The following is a 23279-nucleotide window of genomic DNA, read 5'->3' as shown; positions in this document are numbered from 1 at the left end:
CAATCTGATTTTATTAAGAGAGCCTAATCTCATCCATTTCGATAAAAATAGGTCACCTTCTTTCCAATTGGATGCTCACGTAAGCCAATCCTTGGTCTCCTTTAAATTTTAATATAAAACTCACTAACTTCTACTTTAACACAATTAACACCTTCTTTGGTCTAAGATAAATACGAAAACAAGAACGAGTTAATAGAGAATTATTATTATTATTATTATTTTTTTTTTATTTAGATAGAACAGAGAAAACAATAATAACCTCTAACATCTCTTCAAAAATAAAGTGCAGGAAAGACCTCTCTCGTGCGTCCAAATAGAAGAGAGAATTATATTATTTTTTCTTCATTAATTTTCTTTTTTATTTTTCTCTCATTTAATCCACTCAGCATAGTGTAATACTCTCTTTCCAATAATTTAAGATCGACTACTACACAACTATATATGAGAATTAACCGTCAGCACTGTCAACTTTTGAAAACCTTGTTGTAATCTCTAATTGATTTATAGTTGCATTTGATCCTGGCAATGATGGAATATTACCGGTAACACCTTTGATTGTCGGTAACGTACGTATATAGTTGCTTTTTCTGTCTGGGTGCATTGTGTCAAGTAAATAGAATTTATTCGTTCTCGTGGGCTGGTAGTCATCTTCTAGTGGGTTATAAAATAGTCACATATAACATCACTACATACGTCATTTGGTCCTAGAGAAGGATCCTCCCATTGGTATGAAATTTTAGTTTTAAATTAGCCATTCAACTTTTTTGCTTCATTCTTAACAACTCTTTTTTTCAGGACAACCTTCATTAAGAGATAATATAGTTTACAGATTCGTTTGTCCACTGACAAGATCGGCACTGTCCGAGCTTGCCAAATCGTATTCAATATAACTTGTTCGTACCAAAACAAAGCAATGATCAAAGAGGCGGGGAGTAGAACATGGCATTGTCCGAGCTCAAAGGACGATAGAAGAAGAACATTTACTCTGTTTTTTGTCCGTTTGAGAACGAACAATGAAGCAGTAAAAGTTGACTGTCCTCTCTCTTTCCTGAGGGTTTACTCCTCTTTGCGCACTGAGAGAGCTTGTGGTGAAGCCGGATTGATCTCTCTTTTAACTCGCCAAGGCCGGACAAAGAAGAGGTCTTGGTGACTTGGTCATGGCTTTACTCCTATGATTCCTGCATCTGAGAGCATTCAATAGAATTGCTTTGATCTTTATTTTGGCAGTGATCAGAAAGAGGAAGTGAGATGGAATGTGGTCCCTGAAGGAGCAAGGATTCGATGCAGGATAATTTGTGCAAATCAGTTCAGGTATGTCCTCAGATGTACACAAGTGCATTAATCGTGTGTATCCTTCATAAAATACAAAAGATTTATAAATTTAAGTGCGCAATTGATAAATTAATGTGTATCCAATAACACAACGGAACATTCAACACTCAAATGTTCCATTTTCATTTTCACCTTAATTTGGTTCAATTACCCTATTCACCTACTAAATTAAATAATTTGAAATGTTTAAGTAGGTCACAGAAGCATCATGTGGACCTTCATCTTGATGAACTCAATCGTTTATTTGCTCAGCCAATCGTGAAACCATAAGGGGTAAGAGATGGAACAAAGGCAGATTTATTTCTTCCACATAATAGATCAGGACATGGCCATTTACAGCAGCAATAGAAACTGAAATTTCCACCTTAGGTGTCATCCCTAAGATAAGATTATGAACAGCATATATATATATACATAGGTTACTTTTGCACATTACCTAGATTGATGGACATAGTAGCAGATTGGCCAGCAAACATGTAACATACAAATCTAAGAAATAGACGAGGTCAAGAAACTCGCAAGTTATAGCCTGCAATTGATAATTTTGTGGCACCGTGGAACCTTTGCAAGAAAAGAATAGGCTGATCATACTACACGATTTCACCTGGAAAAGTTGAAAATACATTCTCATGACTTTATCGTTTTACTTTATGAATAACAAATTCCTGCATCTAGTCACCTTAAAATCAACTTCAGTTCTTACCTCATATACTTTGAGAGTCAGTTCGTGATACTTCATTTGCGCTATTTCTTGGCGGCTCTAGATCATTTATTTTTAGAATCAGGAGGAACCTTTACACCCATGAGTCCAAGCAGATTTGAAGCAGGACCAGGAAGGCCTTCTTGAGAAGAAAATGAATCAAGAAAGCTTTTCACAAGGTTTACATCCACATCGACAGGAGTTAACTCCTCATCCATGTCCTCCGCAGCAGTTGATTGGCCCTGGAAAACACAAACAGAAATTTGATAAATTAGAACAAATGAAAGAGTTGTTGTTTGATATGGCTATTGAAACTAAGATAGCTATTTTTTTCCCCACATAAATCAACTCTTCACTGACATCTAAATTGAAATTTGTAGCATCCAAGAATGAAACTTGTTCTGAATTTCATGTGCCTGGAAGAGTCTCCAAGAGAATGCAGAATTTAAGCAAACAGCAAAATAGGCCATGACCATAGAGGAAATGAAGGATCACCTCACTGTCATTGGACTGCTGTGCACGAATGAAGCTTCTTTTAAGACTGGTTGTACTTAATTCTTTAGTCAAGGCATCAGTATACGACTGCATAAAAGTGTCCTCAGCTTCCTTGTCAATATGCTCTTCAGCAAAATCACCTTCTTCTTCTTCAGAATCATCTGCAAGAAAGTTGTTGGACCAGTACATGGCAATATATTAAGACTACAAAATAATTAAATAGATAAGTTTTACTTGCACTAGAATGTGGATAAACATTCATCAGATTAGTGCAAAAGAAAGTAAAATTGAAGGAAGCATAATCTTTTTTTTTTCTTTTTTGAGAATGGCATACATAATCAAATGTTGGTAAGGTAATAAGGAATATACCAAAATCCATATCAGATGATGATGTGTGTCCTTCCAATTCAGCATCACTAGCAGTTCTTTCATGTGATACCTCTCCTAACACTGATTCCATCGCCTTAAAGAACTGGTCAGCATCAAGTTCCACTGCTTCTGAGTTCCTTTGAGAAACAAATGAAACACATCATGAATAGTCTTGGTTATAGACTTATATCAACTTGACAATGTAAAGAACACCTGACGGGAAGCTCCAACTCTCCAACCACATGACAATGAGAAGAAGAAAAATTGATGCAGCATGAAAAAGACCATATTCCAACATCTAGCAGGAAACATACAGCACTACAGCAGTATAATGTGATTTCCCAAAATAGTCAAATTGCCAGTTGATTTGACGTGAATCAGTGAGATACATGCGTACAAACAATCTATGTGCAGTTTCGTATATCAGAAAAGCTAGTAGTTAGGAAGGTCAAATAAGATCTTTTAAAGGGGGTTGGGTTTCCTAGTTCTACCTCAAATGCATATTTAGGATAAGCAAGTACCACAAGTTTTGAAAATCAACACCTCCCATTCGTTGTACTTTGAGTTCTGAACTATCTCGAGCAATTTACGTTACTCTCAGAAGTCATGAAATTCCATGCTGGTAAAAGGGTCTATAGAAGACCTATTCATCATAAACACCAAACTCTCATAGTCTACGAGTCATAGATCTACCAGCTTCATTCTTAATAATAACCAAATGATAAAGAGGTGGAAAGAGTTAACTGTCGGGATAAACATGTTTGCAATGTCACTTCCAGAATACATTGCAGAAAACATACTTGCAAATAAAATAATGATTAATCGGTGACTAGCTCTATCAATTCTAGAGAAGTTGGACTTTTACTATGCTTAGTTGCCGAGCTATCAAATCAACTGAATTGAATTGAAAAATATAGCAACTAATCAAGAACAAAAAAAATCTGTTAGCAAGATGTGATAAATCTAGCATGCCAGTAATAGCTAGCAAATGTAGAACCAGACCTATTTCCAGGGACCTCTGCCCCCTCATAACTTGAAATTTTTTGAACAAATGCTTGCATAGTTTCTGCTATATTTCCAAGGTTGAAATCATTTGACAGTGAACTTGAACCACCATCCTTGACCTTCTGATTCAGATTCTTTCTATGTTTCTTTTCAGCCTCATAATCTTCCATCTCCTTTTGTCGCTCTTGAATGGCTGAGTTCAGCTCATCTTCCCCACTATACAACCACGAATCATCATCATTCGGAGGAAGCTCACTGCCTTCAAAATCAGTAGCTGAGTATGGCATGGAAAGAATTTCATCTATGCGATGAATTGGAGCATTCAATATCTCCCTGCACCAAAAGCACACACCGTTAGCATCACACTCTTGAGACAACCAATTATATTTTATACAATAATTCCACTACCTTGTGCGAGAAAAGAGGGTTGTGCTCCTGTAATACTGCAACGCATCCTCCATTATCCTCTGATATTCTTTTGACCCAGGAAGGAGCCCATCAAAGCATCCACTGCTCTCCAAGCTCTGCTTAAAAACTTCCCAAGCGCTATCCTTCCCTTCCCCGCCAGCTCGCCGCCTCTCCTGATACATCATCTCAAACCCACAAGTTATCTTCATCCCCAATTCGGTTTCTGCATATGCCAAAGGCCCCTCATCTCTCGATGGCATTGGATAGCACCTTGGCGACTGGAAGTTCTGCTGCACTAGTTGACCATACATTGCCCTCGACATCGTCACCGAAATCCTAACCATCTCTATCTCGCCTCCATCTTTCCTCAAAAATCGCTCCATCCGAGCTGCGTGCTTCATAGAATCCACATCCCTGTCATAAAACCCCTCCACTGCAAGCGAGATCAAGCAAGGCTCCACCTTTAAGACCTGGGCGACCAGCGTTGGAACCCTAACTCTAACTTTGTGCATATTATCCCTCGCCTTCTCCGGATATCCAGCGATACGGCGATTAATTGCGGCCTGGACGGAATCCGGCGCACGGGTATTAATCTCGTCGCTCCGGATAGCTTCGAGGGCGGATTCGAGAGGTGGGTTCGTGGGGAAGAGCTTTTTGGGCACGATGTGGAGCTTGCCGCGGCGGATAAAGACACGATTTTGGCTGGTTTCCGGGTTCAGCCATCGGGGGAGGGAGAAGGCGGCCTCGATAAGTAGGAACTCGCCATCGGAGTCCCAGACGCGAACGGAGATGGAGGGAACTTCGCGGGAGGCGGCGAAGAGGAGGGAGACGATGAACCACTCATCGGCGATGGAGTCGCCGAAGTGGGTCTTGCCGTGGAGGTGGGAAAGTGCAGGGGAGGAGCAGAGAGGGCAACGAGGGGAGGAGGAGTCGGGGAGGGAGAGGTGGAAGGGGTCACGGTGGAAGAGGTAGGAGGATAGGTAAGGGGACAGGAGGTTGTTGAGGTGGAGGTGGAGGGAGCGGAGAGAGGAGAGGGCAGAGGAGGGGGATGTGGAGATGGGGAGGTCGGGGTAAATGGCGTAGAAGACGGTGTCATCCGGGACGCGATGGCGACGGAGAGGGAAGGGGAGGGAGGAGAAGGAAGTGGAAGTGGAAGAAGAAGAAGAAGAAGAAGAAGAAGAAGAAGTGGGAGGTGGTTCCATGGCGAAGGGGATAGAGATGGACTCGAGAAGGAAGACGAGTAGACTAGAGCTGTAGAGGGGTTTTTGAGGGGCTTTCGAGAAGAGAAGCGTTTACAGGAAGTCGGCCTTTTATGTTATATCTCCACCGACTTATGCTCCTTAACAATAAGGTGTTTCGCAATTTGGTCCTATACATTTTAAATTTAAAATTAAATTTAAATTAAACTTAAATTTAAATTTATGTTTCACAGAAAACTTGTGTACTCTAATGTCTTGGCGTTGATGAAGAAAAGATTTATATGATGACAATGGTTTAGAAGATATCGTGGAAAGCAAGAGTGATGATTAAGGAAGACTTGACGTTTATTTAAAAATAAATTGGTTTTGGTGATTGTTCCTTTCGTGAGGTTGGATGCTCAGATCTTTTTGCCTTAGTGCAGCAAAGTGTTGAATTGAAGTCTTCTCCTCTCTCATCTTTCTATCTTCATTTTACTTTGTGTTCGCACAATATGATTCTCCACTTCTTGATGCCTTATCTTTCAGTTTGGATTACCTTAGGGTTTGAAAATGAACAGAATATGAATTAAATATTTAAATAGTATATATTCTCTGAGTTCATGCATGGATGCGAATTGGATTTAAAAGAAAAGTAGTTATAACATAATTAGACATATAAAAGAAAAGTAGACTGGATATTTAAATAATTTTATATATTAAATATTGATCTGAATGTTATTCTTTTAACTCAAATTCATTTCTCGGTCTTAAAATCGCTCTTGCACGTCATTGTCGCTCCCATCTAATGTTGCTTATCGCTGTCTTTGTTCTTCTTCTTCCCTAGTTAGATTAGTGCTAGAATTTATCGTCAATGGCTTGGACGCTGTCCTAAACCTCCTTATAGCTTTAGCTCTCTATAACTGCACCTCATCGTCGTTGCCACTCTTCTTCACATTGTCGAATCCAAATTTGGTAGCCGCTTGATCTACCGGTGCCTCTGAGGGCCCTTCCTCACTTAGCGTGTTGGGACCTATTCGCAGAGTTTTTTGTGCTCACCCGTCTCTACGTTGCTAGGACATAGATGTAATATTTTTGAGTCATCTAGAGCTATTTCTTTTATTTTGTTTTGCAACCGTATTAAGGTGTTGGTTATTTTTCCTCTTCTTTAATATTGTGTTACAAGTGGGTGATATTTAATCCTCTTGTCTTAGTGAATTTTTAAGGTCATGTCTTAGATTACTGGGATAATAAAATTTGTAGTTATTTAGCTATGAATATTGAACGCGAGGCTCTTTGTTCCTAAAAATTTCTTAAACCGTTATTCACTTCATTATTATGTTTATGCCCTTTGGCCTAATTCTATGTATCAAGTGTAAGACATGTATCAAAGAGTAAGTATATTGAAATGACAAGATTACCTCTCTGATAGGTAACTAAATATTATTTCACCTTCTAATGACATACTAATAGTTGGACTTTGCTTTAAATTATTAAAATAAATAAAATATCGAACTTAAAATGTAATTTCTCCGATTAAATACCTCTCGAATGCCCCCTGTATAATGTCATTGAGCCACACGGACCTCGTGTTCCGCGCAGAGATAAGCGGACGAAGAGAGACCACCGTCCGATCCCCGCCGACAATCTCCCGCGCTGTTCTCCCTTTCAAAAATTTCCCCTCTACCGGTGGGCTCCAATCCAGGGCTAGGGTTTCCCCTTCCCCTCCGATCACCATGGCGATGGACCTCGGCGATCTCAACAAGGTCTGGGAGATCAAGCCCCTCAAGAAGCCCGGCGAGGAGGACTCCCGCGCCATGCTCGACCGCGTAGCGAAGCAGGTGCAGCCCATCATGCGCCGCCGCAAGTGGAGGGTCAAGATCCTCTCCGAATTCTGGTACTCTTCTCCCCCTCCCCCAAAACCTAGACTTTGTTCCTTCTTCTTCCCCTTTGTGGTCTAATCCTACTCTTCTATAGCCCCGCCAATCCGGCTCTTCTAGGGTTGAACGTTGGAGGAGGTGTTGAGATCAAACTCCGGCTGAGGAGGCCGAATAGGGATTGGGACTTCTTCCCCTTCGAGCAGGTGCTCGACACGATGCTTCACGAGCTTTGCCATATCGAGCATGGACCTCACAACGCGCAATTTTACAAGCTCTGGGATGAACTCCGCAAGGTACCCGCCTAAACCCCTCCTTTGGTGAAGAAATTTATACTCCCGATTCACTTCTATATTTAATGAGGCCACCAGTTATAGAATTCATCCAATGGTTTCTCTCTTCTCTTCGTTTTCTCCATGCAGTAAACAACAAAAAACGTGGAAAATTTTGATATATTCTGGTGGGGGTTCCGATTATCCTTTTCCTTTTCTTGCAAAGGAGTATCAACCTAGTCGTGCTCGCCAATTTGATTGTTTTGTTTTAATCAGCTACGCTTTGAATTATTTTCTCAAAGAAACTAAAGGGAAATAGCTTTTGTTGAAGCCTTCACAAATATTCTATATTTTTTTGTTCTTTCAAGTTACTCCTCAGTTGGTTGCTTTCGAATATGCATATTGTCATATGTAGGTTCTTCTGTTTTGAATGTTAGAAGAGCTGTGCACTGCACATGTCTGATTTTTAGTTTTTATTTTTTACACCTTATGTACCTCATGATTTAACGGAAAATATGGCTGCCACATTTGGTTCTCATGAGTTATTGCAGGAATGCGAGGATCTTGTAGCGAATGGAATAACTGGAACAGGCCAGGGATTTGATGCTCCTGGAAGACGCGTGGGTGGGTTTTCTCGTCAACCTCCATTGTCATCACTTCGGCAATCTGCATTAGCTGCAGCAGAGAACCGGGCACGCACTGGGGCTCTATTACCATCTGGACCAAGAAGATTGGGTGGGAATGATGAGATTATGGCTGCACTTAGTCCAATACAAGCTGCTGCTATGGCTGCAGAAAGGAGAATGTATGATGATTTGTGGTGTGCATCTGGATCACATGCACAAAGTGTTAGTGTATCAGGCCATCCTGCATCTTCAAAAGTTTCTAACTCAGTACCAAAGGGAAAGGACTTTTTGAGAGGGGATTCTGTTCATAGTGATAAAAGTGGGACTGGCAAAAGCTTACATACTGCTCATCAAAATGCACCCTCTGATTCATCTTCTCTTTGGACGAGAGATTTTGCAGAAGATAGAGCTATTTGGGAATGCAGTTTTTGCACTCTATTTAACCAAGTAAGATCCTTTGGTGATCTTTTAAGATTCATTTTCTCTGAATTAACATTCTCTTTTAAGCATTAAGAAGTGCAATATTTTCTTTGCCAAATGGTTAGATGTTTGCTTGATATCCTGTTTGGTATTCCATATGCGCACTGCAAAGTGGAAGCAATTGGTATGAAAAGTAGTCTTTATTCTTCAAACAAGTGAGATGCTGTTACTAATAAAACTCACCCTATTGATCTGAAAGATTGTCTATAGGATATCCTTATATATAGTATGCATGCTTCTCCATTTTAGCATTTCGTTGTAAGCAACATAGACAAAGTGGAGTCATGATACTTTCGATTCCTGTATGATCAAGTAAAACTTGAATCTTCTCTGGATATCTAGAAACTTCATGATATGGAAAAGTAAATATATTCTTCAAAACAGATATATTCATTTGGCATCATAATTGATGTCAGTGATATAGAGAAGTAATTGCCTAGTATTTACTAATTTACCATCGATCACCTGATTCATTTCTCATGTTCCTTTACCTTGTCATGGCATGACTGATAAGAGACTTAGGAATGAAACAATGAACTAATATTGAAGTATGTCTGAGCAATTAATCCATGACAACTAGGTACTTGTGGTTTTTCTTCTTCTTAGATATGATAGAGGTGGATTTTTAAAAAACTCGCAAATTTATATAATAGGTTCTCTGGTCTTTCCTGTGTTAGTTTGTAGGTTGGTTTCTATACTTATTTAAAAGTTTTGTATGTTTGTGTACCACCATGGATATCGATATGCACCAATACTTTAGAAGTAGAACTTGCTCTTTGGATTATTCAATACTTCAAGTTGCAGTTGATGTTTCAGCTGAAATGAGATTGTCATGGTATAATGTTTCTTTCTCCTGCTTATCAGAAGCATGGTCACTAATCTCAAAAACTGTCCAAAAGTGTTCTTGAGAAGGTTACAAGAATATAGGTTCTCACTGCCTGTTCAACACTTAGCAAGACTCCATAGTATGTTCCAAGGAACCCTTTGTACTTATTTACTATTTGTTTAACTTATTTGAGTTATATGAACCTTTTTTAATTTTTCCCCATCTCTTTACATGTTTTGAGAATATATAACATTTTCTACTATAAATCCTATTATGGTAGTTAGCTAAGAAATTATATATCTCAAAAGAAGGGTCAACATAACTTGATCTGTTGATCATCCCTTCCTAAAAGCCTTTCATTTTCTTTAAGCTATGAGAAGTGCTTCTCATAGCTTTAGCTTGTACGATCATCTCACGCAAATGACTTTTGCTCAGTTGTGCAATATACACAAATGGCTTTCTGATCTAGGCAACTGATATTCCTTCATGAAGGGATAATCTCCATGTCTTCGTCAGTAATGTAGCAATAATTGCCAACATGTAATCATTTCCCTTGGTATGTGTTCTTAAATAAAAGGAGTAATTGATTGGATTTGCCTATGCAATAACTTGTTTGGTTGCAGCCACTGGCACCAATATGTGAAGCTTGTGGCAAGGCAAAACCTAAAGCTGCTGCGTCCAAGTTCAAGACCTGGTCTTGTAAGTTTTGTACTTTAGAGAACAGCATCAAATTAGAGAAATGTTCAGCATGTGATCAATGGAGATATTCGTACGGGGCTCCAGTATCAAGCGGCGGTCCCAGCTATGGCACTTAACTGTTCTTCTGCAACTTGCTGGTCTAGATTGTAATGGCATATTATTACAACAAAAAAAAAGTAGTAAGTTTAAGCCCATTTTGCTAACGAAGCTTATTGTTAGTTAAATCACGTTCTCATATTATTGCAGTATCTTTAAGAATCAAGTGCCATGTTTTGTATTTTAAGTTCTTTACCTTGTCCTCTCTATCCACAGAGATAATGTCTATGTTCAGCAAGATTATATGATAAGGAATACCTGTACAAAACTATTTCTCTCAATTCAAACGTGCATATAGAGCTTCGCAATTTATCAAGATGTTCTGTATTTCCTGATGGAATTATCAAATTGATGCCAAAAATTGAATAATGAGCTAATTATATTTTGGCCCCCCTTAACTATTATTCTGTATCATTTTCCCCTTATAAAGAAAAAAAGTAAACATATACACTCATTAACTATCTATCCATCTAATTAGTTAGCTAATCTTTTAATCTCTTTTCTAGCAAAATTTCTAGCGGAGGGGCAGAGTGTATTTTTCACTCTCTATTTTTTTTTCAGTTGAGAGAGTGAAAATAATATAAAATGATAAGGAAAAAATTTTTATTACTGTCAGCATCAAAATATTTTTGACGTAGTGTGTTCAGAAATTTAAGAAGTGGGCTGCAAAATTGAGGGGGGCGGAGATGTAAATCCTCAGTTGACATTGGCCATTATCACCTGATGGGAAGATCTTTGAAAGCTTTATGTCAGCAGCCTCTAATCTCTATGAAACCGTCCAAAACTAGCAAACGCCGTGGGTTGTAGGAAAGTCTCCGAATACACCAAAACTTTACAGGTGTACGACGGACCCATGCATCCATCACACGTTGTCACCATCCCGTGCTGATTTGCTACTACATCTATGATGCGATATCGGACGGTGGTGATTTCCTCTGTCACTGCGTAATGTTATTTATTAACAGTAGCTGTCAGAGGATTGGCATGGATTGATCTGGATTGAGATTAGTACGGTGCTTCAAGAATAATATAAATATTAGGATCCCGTTAACGTGTATATCTCTTTAACCTTTTGCACATATGCCTTTCTAAAACATCATTTACTTTTTTCCTCATTATTATCGTGCCTTTTGTAACTTAATTTGATTTCACTCTTCAAATCGACAACAATTGAGTTCTTATGTGCTGTGTCTCTGGTGTAGGAAATATGTGCACTTAATTTTTAAAAGCATGAGCTTTTATAGTAAAAATAAGAATTAATTATATTAATATACAATGGGAACATACAGAGTAGAAGGCAAAAGAGAGCAAGTCTTAGCATCGCCCGTCCAAGTAGTCAATGACGTCCTGCTGGCGTCATATAGTGCGTAGTAGCAAACCATTTATAATGGGTCAAAACTTCTTATTTATTTAATAATAATATTATTATTATTTCCAGTTAGGCGGGTAGACTCGGTTAGGTGCTCTTCCCAAAAAGATAAAAAGGAAAAAAGAAAAACAAAGAAATTCTTCCATCCAAACTCTGAAAAATTCTCTAAAGCTTTGAACGACTCATTCGCTTGACATCGATTTCCTCCCTTCTTCCTTCGCTTTCAACTTCTCTCTCTCGATCGATCGATACCCCCGCGAAGCTACCAATGGGGCTAGTCCAACCTGGCGTCTCAAGCGCCACGTGGCATCTATAACACGTTTATACGGATTCATCCGACGTGGCGGTTGATAAGGAGGTGGTGTCCTTTTTTTTTTCTTTGGTCCTCTCCTTTGGTTGGACGACGCCACAAGTTGAAAATGGGCATATCAACATCCTTAAATTTCGAATTTGTGACCTATTTTTTTAAATTAAAAAAATAAACTTTATTTATTGATATATAAATATTGGTTAGGAATGTAACCAGTTGCATCAATCTTAGGTAGCCGACCTCACCGAAATTTTAAATAAAGTTTAAATCTTTTATATATATATATATATATATATTATTTTATTTTTTTCTATAAGATTGAGCTATTATGTTTATCTTCAATTAACTGGATAGAAGTCCCATGAGATAGGATTCTTTTAGATAAGTTGGTGTTTGCATTTAAAAAGACACTAATTCTACTGGTTTAATTGGATTGGAATCAACCCTACAATTGTTTAATTTCTTCTTCTAATAATAATAATAATAATTCAGTGCTCATATTATTGTAGGCTGGACAACAGTTCATTTATTGCTTTGCTTATTATTAATGCAAAAATAGTACAAGAATTGGATGAAGATGTTTGTTACTGTCTGAGATCAACAAACATTAAAGCTCACATCCTACCATTAGCAATCCCTGTGAAGATGACCTTTCGTGCTTAAATAGTCCACGTATAATTTTTTTAAGGGCCTTAAAACATTCCAGCTATACGTTGAAAATTGTCACATTAAATATTAAGCTCATCAATCCAATCCTCTTTTTGACTACTGTAATAAGTAGGTATTACCGACCTTATGACATTAATTAAAATAAACTTGTTGGTTGATGGAGATGGAGTCAAGCTAAATACGCGATTGATGACGGTTAATAACCAACCAACCCGTGACACAAGGTTTTATGAATTCTTCATTAACAATACAAATATTACTCTTATACTTTATTGCACCGCTCGCTCCACGTATGATAAGTAAAAATTTAAACTAAAAAATATATTTAAAAAAAAAGAATGATAAAATAAGAATATTAAGAGAAAGGCATATAAATATCAATTTGAATATTTACGGACAAAGGGTAAACCTCTTTATCCACCGTAAATATTTTCGTTCGTATCTGGCAATCAGAAAAAGGACCATATGATTAAAGCTGATGCAAGAACAAGGAGAGAGAGAGGAGGAGAGAGAGGTTAAAAAGAAGGCAAGGACACAACAAAAAGACTAGCATACACGTATCTCCAAGGAGCACAAATATGATGTCCAAGCGGTGCTACTGTATAACTGTTGCTTATTTCTTGGTTGCAATCTCTTTGCAAATGCATAAGAGGAGCTGAGTTTGAAAGGGGAGAAGGGTAGGGCGGGGGGGGGGGGGGAACAAAGGCAAAACTTAACCCTGCCCAAAGCCTCACTTTTCGTATGGGGATGGATGAGGATTCTCTCATCGTCTAGCTTTCCATCGCCACGTCCCATCCAATCACTCCTCTTTCCTCGAAGAATCCTTCTACTCCCACATGAGATTGCACATCCAAACACCCTTTTTTTAGCTTATATATATATATAGCTAGAGCTTCAATCATATCACCGAGAGTTGCTGGGTATATATTTTTTTTATGACCAAAATGATTACGGTATCACCCAGGGTTGCTAGAAAAAAAATTATTTGTTAGTTTCATAAGTTTACTTAAAATTTTAATTTGACAGCATAACAATGTGTATTTTAGAGTAAATACAGACAATTTAAAACCTAAACTAGATAATTTATTATATTAATTAAAATTTAATAGAGTCTAACCATGATTATAAACACTTTAAAAATATTCTCCAAATACTTTTGAGTTTATAATGTATGCTCTTGTTCTTAAGAGTGTTTGTATGGATAACCGACACGAATTTGCCTTGATAAAAGGATATATGATTCACTCGCAAAAGGTCATTTAGAAAAGATTAAATTAAACATAGATAGACCCATGAGCTAAGATTTTTGTGTTATTTATAACCTCTTAAAGAATAAAGTATATTGAAGTCAGAAAAATATGACCCTATAAAACTTGCAAACTGTTTAAATATTTTATAATAACCCTTCTTTTAGTCTAGTTTTCATTTCTTCGTCTCGAATTGATATGTGATCAATTTTTGCTCTCATTTTATATAGAATTATTATCCTCTCTTCCTTTTCAAGCCGATAGTAATATATTATAATGTCTTCCTATGAATCTTTGTCAATCATTTTCTTCTCATTTTCTTCCAATATTCCAATGCAATTCCAGATTCTATCATGCAATTGCTTCTAATTCATTTCTCCATTCCTCCTTCTTAGTCTCTCCCACAATTAAATTTTTTTCCTACAGCTTAAATGTGTATTAAGATATTGGGTTGGTAAACTTAACTTATCCATTCACAGTGTAATTCTCTGGAAAGATGATTACGATAGTTTAAGAAATCTTTGTACCACATTTTTTTTTTCTTTCTTTCAGAGGTATAAGAGATTATTAGGTTGTATAAACGATAAATTTATGCTCAAATGAAGTGATTCATGATCTTTTTTTATTAATCATGCATAAATTATGATACAATGTTTGATAAAATACATATATAAAAATAAGTTAAGTTTGTTAAAATATTAAAGATGATGAACAGATAAAAAAAATGTGTTCAAATGAATCTTGAACAAACTTCACACACTTAAAATTCGTTCAAACATATTTTAAATATTTTTGCAGATTTAATTGAGATTGGCACAAGATGTTCAAACATATAATATCTCGTTCAAAAGCATCGATGAATTAAAGATGATTTTTAAGTCCAAGATGACTTACTTTTAGCTCAACTTATTTCCTTTTGTAAGATATATAAGTAAATAGTTGTTTTAAGATATTAAAAGGACTCCCCAAGGCTATAGGATATTTCTATGAAGATTGAGAAAGAAGTTTGAAGAGCTAAAGTGAAACTTCTATTCATTTAATTGTGGTAAGTCTAAGATATTAGAGAATGTGGTTTGCATAATTATATACATGTATCTTTAACTACTAGAGTCATAACATGAGAAGTGGTGCATTAAGAATAGATCTATGGTCTACTAATTTGTAAGTGCCTACTAATTATTATTTATTATATTATTTAGTTTGATCGCGAAGGGAGATTCATGATTTATTTTACTCTTTGCTGATAAATGAGTTTTTCCACGTAAAACAATTCTTTACTTGTGTGTTGTTTTGAGATATCATATTCTATTTTCCTCGACGAAGTTATTGATTCAGAAAACATCTTCTAGATTGGTTTTCAAAATATTGGAGATACTAAGTCATACCTCAAGGTGTTAGAAAAACTCAAGTTTGACAGGAATTAGTAGCTACCAATATTAAAACCAAATGGTGCAAGGTTTTACTTGAAACAATATAAATGCATTCACTTTTAAGAGAAACTGCTACCTTTCCAGAACTATCTAAAGGTCATGATCATTGTTACCATGTAGAATCAAATTCATACACGTCTGACATGTAGCATATTCCTCATCAATTAATTGGCATTTTCAGGTGTCATTGTAATATTAGCCTTTTGGGTCCTTCTAGATATGGTTTGATATTAGCTAAATCTACAGTGGGAATTATTCTTGATATTTAGACACAGCTACTACTACTAACAACTTTGATTATAGTACACATCCTCCTCCCTGTGTGATGATTACATAATTTCTGATGAAGTTAATTTACAATTACATTTCTAATTAACAATGATTAGGCTGCTTTGGGCACATAATGGACAATTTATAACAACAAAGATATTAACTACATGAAAGGTAAAGTAGCATCTCAATTATTTGCCAATCCAATACAAAGCTAGATCTGAATCTTTGTACTTTTGTTTATGATGCTAAGTCCAACCGTATGAGTATAAATATCCAGAGCAAGTTTGAGTTAGATACGCATGCATTATTAGCAATAGGGAGAATGTCCAAAAAAAAAACAACAATATAAAGGAGTGAAAAAGAGAAAGAAAGCAATCAATAAAATGCCCTAATTATTAACCTTCTCTAGCTTTCTATTTATATATATATATATATATATTCCCCTATCCCTAGTTATAAAAAAATCTCTGTTGATGGCTAGCTACCTTTCCTTTTCGCTTACAAATATAGATTACGTGGCTTTGTTTTGAGCGTTGATGATGAGATGAAGAGAGAGGATGAGAGACATTAGAAATATAAGTAAAGTGGTTGTAAGCAGAGTGAGTGATTGCTCCTTTTTATTTTCACCTCTTTCCCATATTTAAATCCTAACTCTTCTCCCTTCTTCTCTATCCGTAATTTAGACAACCCCCTTAACCTCCGTCGGTCCTGTCAGAAGAATACGCATCCATCTCGTCTTCTTCTAATTCCACCTTCGACCTATCGACCCAACTAAAAATTCTCGTCTTTTTTTTTGGGGGGGAGGGGGGAGGGGTGGGGTGGGGGGGGGGGGGGGGGGGGTTTATTTTTTTTTTTTTTAGGAGAGGGAGAGGAGAGGAGGGGGTTAGAAATTCTTCAATTTATGACCTCTCACTTCTTCCTTCTCTCGACAACCACCGCCTCCTCCCTCCTTCGCTTCATCTGAGCTCTAACCCCCATAATAGCATAGAGGATGCGACCAGTTCCATTTCCCGGACCCGGATCCAACAACCGCCCCGGTCAACCCATCACGCCGACGCGCCCCCGCCGCCGTCCCGACCTTACCCTGCCCCTGCCGCAACGCGACGTCTCCTCCCTCGCCGTCCCCCTCCCGCTCCCCCTCCCTCCTCCTTCCTCCGCCGCCCCCTCATCGTCGTCCTCGTCGTCGTCGTCGTCGTCGTCGTCGTCCTCGTTGTCGTCGTCGTCGTCGTCGTCCGCGGCGGCGGGGGCGGCCGCGGTGGCTCCCTCGATGGCTGCGCCTCCTCCTCCTGCTCCTCCGCTGTCCCTCTCGGATCTCGAGCGCCTCCGCCGCATCGGGAGCGGAAGCGGCGGCACGGTGTATATGGTGCGGCATCGCCTCTCCGGACGGCTCTTCGCCCTCAAGGTGATCTACGGGAACCACGAGGACGCCGTCCGCCGCCAGATCTTGCGCGAGATCGCGATCCTCCGCACCGCCGATAACCCCTTCGTCGTCCGGTGCCACGGCATGTACGACCACGCGGGGGAGATCCAGATCCTCCTCGAGTACATGGACGGCGGATCCCTCGACGGCCGGCACATCCAATCCGAACCCCTGCTCGCCGACGTGGCGCGCCAGGTCCTCGGGGGGCTCGCCTACCTCCACCGCCAGCGCATCGTCCACCGCGACATCAAGCCGTCCAATCTCCTCATCAACGGTTCTCAACGCGTCAAGATCGCCGATTTCGGTGTGTCGCGAATCTTGGCGCAGACCATGGATCCGTGCAATTCCTCCGTCGGAACCATCGCGTACATGAGCCCGGAGCGGATCAACACCGACCTCAATCAAGGGGCTTACGATGGATATGCGGGGGATATATGGAGCTTTGGGCTTAGCATTCTCCAGTTCTATCTGGGGAGGTTTCCGTTCGGGGACAACCTTGGACGGCAGGGGGATTGGGCATCGCTCATGTGCGCGATTTGCTACTCGAATCCGCCCGAGGCGCCGGCAACGGCGTCTGCGGAGTTCCGAAGCTTCATCTCGTATTGCCTTCAGAAGGAGCCGGCGAGGCGGCCCACCGCTGCGCAGCTCTTACAGCATCCGTTCATCACTAAGTATGCTTATCCCTCGTCCTCCTCCTCTTCCTCGGCGTCGGCTCGACAGCAGCGAGCTTGAATCGTGAGCGATCGCGAATTTCCATTTCCCCTATATCCGAATTCCCAATTTGGTTCATCGAAAGGTGCCATTTTTTCCAATTGGGTTTCATTGAAGGAGAGGTTTTGACGCGCGGGTGGTGGAAAAGATGGGATTTTTGTCGGGTAAGTAAAAACGATGTGGTATCAAATCCCCGTTTTCTTTTGTAATTTTGAACTTTTGTTTTCGAATTTGTTCTTTGATCATAAGATGGGTGGGGATTCTTCTCGTTCTAGTTTCTTCTTTGGTTGGCTCTTCTTGGATGATAAGTGGAGGATGAGGAAGACGAAGGCGGACCGTTGATTTTTGTTGCTCTGTATTCTGTAATGGGATTTGATTAAATGAATTTGTTGTACTATGTCAGCAAACTGCAAAATTGAAATGGGAAACGGATCGTCCTTCCATTGAAATCCTTTCCTCGCTCTTCTTTTTTATCTTCTTTTATTGCTACTCATGTGCTTGGCTTCGGTTTCTGGGTCGTTTTCGTTTCTTCCTTTTATTGCTCTGTGGATGTTTAATGGATTTGGTTGTTGAGGTTGCCTAGATTTTTCTTTGACGGTGAGCCTTCCACAGCACATATCACATTATCACTGTATGGGTACATTGGAGATGGGAAATAGGACCTTTAACAATGAGGGACTTGTGCAAGGAAATGGTTATTTTAAAAGTCCTCAAGGATAGAGAGTTTAGAGAGAGCTAGAGAGAGAGAGAGAGAGAGAGAGAGAGACGGCAACCTGTGTTAATGGGATGCATGTGATAGGCATCCTCTGCCTTCTGACCTGCACTTTTTGGAAGCTGCAAGCGATATGGTACAGTAAATTGGAGGGATAGTCGAATACCTACACTGTATGTCAGGCATTGCTTTAGGAGACATCCATGAATGTACATGTATGCATCCAATTAGGGATGGTCGAATACCTACACCGTGTGTCTGGAAGGATGTGCATCTTTACAAGGACAGGGGGGTGGGGGGGGGGGCATCGTAATGTGTACACACTGTAAAAGATCAGATCCAAAAGAGGGAGTTCATTCATGCCCTTGTTTGGGACTTCATTTGGTGAGAAGAGACAGATCGCCATTGACAAACAACATCCCGGAGAGGCAGCTCTGACATGAAGCCGATGGTATGTGCATTACGGGAGAGCTATTATTCAGTATGCCCATCTTGGGACTTTTAATGATCATCTCTAGCAAATGTTTCAAAGTTCCAACTTTTGAATATATATGTTTATATATACCATAGCAGCATGCAAGAGATTATTGGCTTTTGCCTTTTAGCCTTCTGTGATCAAAATTGGGGTCCTCTGCTTCGACTTGATATAGTGCTTGATATAAATAAATGAGGAGTGCTCGCATGACATTGTGGACAGAAGGCAGAGCCTGTGCTACTTGCTAGATGCTAATTGTCAACGACATTGCATCGACTATCACAACCTTTTCTTTCTACAAGACGGTATACGATCACGGCAAGTTTCTGCGACCTGGGAGTCAATAATTTATCGTGCTGAGAATATCTTAGAATAAATTTTTCACTTGCCTACTTTGGTACTTCCAGAAAGTCACATATTTTGACTCTCCAAACTAGCTTTGTGTAGCAGAGAAAGCTATAGCCAATTTGGTGGATGCAAGATTTGGGCGATCGAAACCCACATTATTAGACTTGCTCCTGTTTCTAAGTTAAAACGCTTTCACAGGGCCTGCTAACAAGCTTGGCTATTGATGCCTATATTTTGGTCTACTTTGATACTAACAAGCTCCATTCTTCATCTCAGAAGTAATGTATGCATTGCTCAACAAAACCCAGGACTATACATATTTTTATGTCGTTCTACAGTAAAGTCACACTTGCTCTCTAGAGCTCTGTTACAGAATCAGAAGGCAGCAGTTGGCTGCCTGGCAAAGGAGTCGACTGGAAACCATGGGAGAATGAGAGCAGAGGACATGCACCCACTACTACTCAAGGGCTCTTTTCCTCCATCAGATCCTTCATAGCATCTACTATATGTATTTCTAGTAGTATACTCAGGGCGTGACAGTGCTTCTTCTTCCTCTAGCATTACACCATCTTCTACCTATCTCTTCCAATGCTTTATATACGTGGAGTATAGTGTTCTTGAATATATCGTAACACTTTCTGATGACACATTTGATCTCACTCCGGCAGTTAATGATTCACTTGTTCTTGGGCTATATCCAGACTGCATAACCAGGGATTCATTCTTGATGACATCTAAAAAACCTAAAAGAAAAAGATAATAATTGTTAGCTTGTACTCATGATGAAGAAATACTAACAGGATTATGATAATTAAAAGGATTACCACCTTACCTGCCGTGAAACATGAGTACTGGAGAGGTGAGCTACGTGGCCGAAATCATAGGACGCAATGCTGCATGTTTTCTTTTCCGAGAGCTCTCAGCCTATTGAGCTCTGGCAACACGACGGTCGCGAGATCCGGCCGGTCTTTCCTTCGCAACTCGGCGCATTTTAAAGCTGTCTCCGCCAGACGCTGCGCCTCCTCGACCGGCCAATCCGTCACTGCGGGGTCCAACATCTCGGCGAACGTCCCCTTCTCAATAGCTCTGCTCACATGGTGAGTCAACCCCATGGGGGGCTTCGCCGTCACGATCTGGAGCAGCATGATGCCGAGGGAGTAGATGTCGGACTTGACTCCGAGCATGCCAGTCTGCTGGTACTCCGGATCGATGTAACAAAACGTGCCAGCGGTCGACGTCATGCGGTACTGCGTGACGTTGTCAGCGACGGAGGGCGGCACGAGGCGGGCTAGGCCGACGTCGCTGATCTTGCTGACGAAGTTGACGTCCAGGAGGATGTTCCCGGGCTTGAGGTCGCGGTGGACGAGCGGCTCGGGCTTGGTCTGGTGGAGGAAGAGGAGGCCCGTCGCGATCTCGGCGGCGATGCGGAACCTGTGCTGCCAGGGGATGACGGCGGTGTCGCCCCGTCGGAAGAGGCGGTCGTCGAGGCTGCCGTGGGCCATGTACTCGTACACGAGGCACCCGTACTCTGGGCAAGCCCCGAGGAGGAGCACCATGTTCGGATGCCGGATGCAGCTAAGCACTTCAACCTATGATAAATAATAATAATAATTATAAACTATCTTTTATAGTTTTCATAATCAAAATTTAACTTCAGAATCGGAAGGTTTCATAACCTCTTGCTGAAACTGAGACTTCCCTTGAGCCGCATCAGGGCGAAGAACTTTAACGGCAACCGGCGTGTGGTCCAGGTAGCATCTGTAAACAGGACCATAGCCACCCTCGCCAATCTTTCGGCTCTCGTGAAAGAAATCCGTGGCGATTTCGATCTCCTCTATCGTATACTTGCGGTAGCGTACATCCGTTTGCGAGAGCGCATCCAACGCTCTCCTCTTCTCCTCCGATTCTCTGAGCGCCGTCATCTCTGCGTTGATTCTTTTCTGCGCTTCTAGCTCCGCAATCCTTTGAGAGGCCTCCGCTGCCTCCATCGCCGCTTTACATTTCGCTTTCTCTCTGGCGACTAGAGCCAGGGCCGCTTCCTCTGCCAGTCGAGCTTCTTCTATTCTGTGCGCTTCCTCCACCTTCCACCGATGAAGCTCCATTGCCTACGCCACCCATTCTTAACAGAGTTATCTTAACAAACAAAAAAACTTATCCTTAATAATTAATGGTGACAAAATTAATGTTTACCCTTTGTTTAGCTGTGAGTGCTTCTTTGCATGCAGTGCTGTACATATCCATTGTTTGCTTGAGTTCTAGCCGCAGCCTCTTCATCTCTGCTTCCACGTCATCCAATCCCTGTGATGACCATGATGTGCCGGTGCTGTTGGAGAAGGGAGAGAACTCGTTCCCCGTCGATAGCGAATCTGACGAGATCTCGAAGCTGTGGTCGAGCCCATCCGATCCATCGGACAACCTCGGAGTGAACGCGCAACGTTCGACGCTCGGCCTACCGGAGCTGACGAATGAGATATCAGAGGACTCTCTGAGCAACACATCGGGGTAATACTTCTTCTCCGAGCCATTATTGCCTGCCCTGGTGAACGGAGACCTATTCGAGAATAATATGTTCCACTCTTAATTGGCGTACACGGACAATTAAAAAGAAAAAGGAAAAAAGAGAGAGAGATATATATAGCAATATATGGATTAAGAGTTGCAATTCGAACTTTATTACTTGATAGAGTTGTCGCGAAAACTTGGCGTCTCCGGAGAAGCATTGCCTGCAGCAAGCACAAGGACGCGCTCCACTCATTTTGTTTCTCTCAAGTTAAAGAGAAGAAGAAGCGATTAGCAGCAAGAAGAAATGAAAGATTACGAACCTCTCGTGGCAGTCAAGTTTAGGTCGTTCGTGTTGGGTTTCTGGGTCGCTTTGTTTTGGATCTGTGTCCGGAGAGGGGACACGGTCGGAGCTTGACGAATGGCGTTCTTGATGAATGACACCTTCCCTTTGGAGATGACGTAAACGGAGCAAAAATCCGGTGCTCCTTTGGCGATGCTTGTACTGATGTCCGCGTGCTTGAATGTTCTGAGACAAAGGATGCCAAATTAGTACTTCGATTGTGAATTATTACTATTACTATTATTATTATTTGGTCTTAGTAAAGAAAGCTTAAGCTTAAGAACTTATTATAAAGGTCACCTGACAAAACCCCCTTTTGGTGATGCCCCTAACACCAGCTTCTCGATTGCAGCTTGGGAAATGAACTCGACAATGGCCCTTGGTACGTCGGCTTCATCAATCACCACATCCTTGCATTCAATCTGCACAAAGTATATTCAATTGGGCCAACGGTGATTAACATTGGAAGGACAAAGAATGAGATTGGAAGCTCATGATATATACCCACATCTTTACGAGTGCAGAAGCATCTAAATGGAAGGAAGAGTTCCTTCATCTGTGGATCCGTGGGTTCTTTGAAACTGGCATTGTCATCATCGCGGCTCCCAGCTGCATTTTGTATAAGAATAATGAGAAGGTAATGTAATGCATTGGCCATGCAATTGGAAGGCATGCACTTACTTACATGAGGTTCCCTTAGTGTTAACATGGACAAGGGCGATCGTCTGGCCCCTGGAGACAAGGTTATCCAAGGCCCATTTCAAGGCATTTTGGCTTCCTTTGTCCTTGTCAATAGCAACTGCAACCAAAGGATAGCCTCCGTCCCCATTCTTCATTTCTTGATACTTCCCCATTCCTTCCTACCTCCTTAAGCAGACGTTCGAATGCAAAGCCTTATTGTTGGTTTCAAGCTTTCTCCCTCTTCCCCTTTGGTACTTTTGACAAGGACCCTCTTTGCTAGGAAGAGTACCAGGTTACATATCCCTCCCCCCTCTTAAACAGTCCAAGGGAATCCATGTGGATCTCCCGTTTGTTCCGGTTGTTGCTCGAAGTGACTCGTGGCCACCAATCACCCTTGCGTCTAGGCGTGAGGGCCTCAGAGCCATTGCAAAT

General features: G+C 40.6%; 4 protein-coding genes and 1 long non-coding RNA gene across 6 annotated transcripts; 3 read left to right on the top strand and 2 right to left on the bottom strand.

Moving 5' to 3' along the window:
* The first annotated feature begins 800 nt into the window (after positions 1–800).
* On the top strand, positions 801–2550 carry LOC140779390 (uncharacterized). The gene is made up of 3 exons (XR_012107332.1): positions 801–1140; positions 1228–1311; positions 2413–2550. It is a non-coding gene; the product is annotated as an uncharacterized lncRNA (long non-coding RNA).
* Positions 1614–5619, bottom strand: LOC140779389 (protein ecdysoneless homolog). 2 transcript variants are annotated; one of them, XM_073124424.1, is made up of 7 exons: positions 4310–5619; positions 3899–4234; positions 2897–3033; positions 2528–2688; positions 2036–2274; positions 1921–1936; positions 1614–1885 (listed from the first exon to the last, which is right to left on the bottom strand). In XM_073124424.1, the coding sequence occupies exons 1-5, from the start codon at positions 5509–5511 to the stop codon at positions 2098–2100; spliced, it is 2013 nt and encodes a 670-aa protein (XP_072980525.1). In that variant the 5' UTR covers positions 5512–5619; the 3' UTR covers positions 1614–1885; positions 1921–1936; positions 2036–2097. The 2 variants fall into 2 exon arrangements, with proteins under 2 accessions (XP_072980525.1, XP_072980524.1); XM_073124423.1 differs by having other exon boundaries at positions 1614–1936; positions 4310–5618.
* Positions 5620–7050: 1431 nt separating this feature from the next.
* LOC140779609 (DNA-dependent metalloprotease WSS1) lies at positions 7051–10668 on the top strand. Its single transcript, XM_073124768.1, has 4 exons — positions 7051–7381; positions 7462–7657; positions 8185–8706; positions 10189–10668. Exons 1-4 carry the CDS (start codon positions 7221–7223, stop codon positions 10378–10380), a joined length of 1071 nt encoding a protein of 356 aa, XP_072980869.1. The 5' UTR covers positions 7051–7220; the 3' UTR covers positions 10381–10668.
* Positions 10669–16502: 5834 nt separating this feature from the next.
* LOC140778077 (mitogen-activated protein kinase kinase 4-like) lies at positions 16503–18238 on the top strand. The gene has a single exon (XM_073122610.1). It carries the CDS (start codon positions 16650–16652, stop codon positions 17808–17810), a length of 1161 nt encoding a protein of 386 aa, XP_072978711.1. The 5' UTR covers positions 16503–16649; the 3' UTR covers positions 17811–18238.
* A 116-nt stretch (positions 18239–18354) lies between these two features.
* Positions 18355–23020, bottom strand: LOC140777008 (U-box domain-containing protein 52-like). Its single transcript, XM_073120908.1, has 9 exons — positions 22852–23020; positions 22675–22775; positions 22467–22588; positions 22147–22352; positions 22002–22047; positions 21515–21875; positions 21001–21429; positions 20157–20913; positions 18355–20067 (listed from the first exon to the last, which is right to left on the bottom strand). The coding sequence occupies exons 1-8, from the start codon at positions 23018–23020 to the stop codon at positions 20203–20205; spliced, it is 2145 nt and encodes a 714-aa protein (XP_072977009.1). The 3' UTR covers positions 18355–20067; positions 20157–20202.
* Positions 23021–23279: the final 259 nt, after the last annotated feature.

This window comes from Typha angustifolia, chromosome 15 (genome assembly GCF_048772165.1).
Source record: "Typha angustifolia cultivar Huaian chromosome 15, ASM4877216v1, whole genome shotgun sequence".
Taxonomy (NCBI): Eukaryota; Viridiplantae; Streptophyta; class Magnoliopsida; order Poales; family Typhaceae; genus Typha; species Typha angustifolia.
This window is presented reverse-complemented; position numbering and strand designations above follow the sequence as displayed.

Excerpts from the sequence above, each read along its gene's own strand:
- LOC140779389 (XM_073124424.1), bottom strand. The coding sequence starts at position 5,511 with ATGGAACCACCTCCCACTTCTTCTTCTTCTTCTTCTTCTTCTTCTTCT. Across the intron at positions 2,689-2,896 it reads ATCATCTGATATGGATTTTG|ATGATTCTGAAGAAGAAGAA; the intron begins GTATATTCCTTA and ends ACTTTCTTGCAG. Across the intron at positions 2,275-2,527 it reads AGCAGTCCAATGACAGTGAG|GGCCAATCAACTGCTGCGGA; the intron begins GTGATCCTTCAT and ends TGTGTTTTCCAG.
- LOC140779609 (XM_073124768.1), top strand. The coding sequence starts at position 7,221 with ATGGCGATGGACCTCGGCGATCTCAACAAGGTCTGGGAGATCAAGCCC. Across the intron at positions 7,658-8,184 it reads TCTGGGATGAACTCCGCAAG|GAATGCGAGGATCTTGTAGC; the intron begins GTACCCGCCTAA and ends GAGTTATTGCAG. Across the intron at positions 8,707-10,188 it reads TTTGCACTCTATTTAACCAA|CCACTGGCACCAATATGTGA; the intron begins GTAAGATCCTTT and ends GTTTGGTTGCAG.
- LOC140778077 (XM_073122610.1), top strand. The coding sequence starts at position 16,650 with ATGCGACCAGTTCCATTTCCCGGACCCGGATCCAACAACCGCCCCGGT.
- LOC140777008 (XM_073120908.1), bottom strand. The coding sequence starts at position 23,020 with ATGGGGAAGTATCAAGAAATGAAGAATGGGGACGGAGGCTATCCTTTG. Across the intron at positions 22,048-22,146 it reads AAACTTGACTGCCACGAGAG|GCAATGCTTCTCCGGAGACG; the intron begins GTTCGTAATCTT and ends TGCTTGCTGCAG. Across the intron at positions 21,430-21,514 it reads CACTCACAGCTAAACAAAGG|GCAATGGAGCTTCATCGGTG; the intron begins GTAAACATTAAT and ends TGGGTGGCGTAG.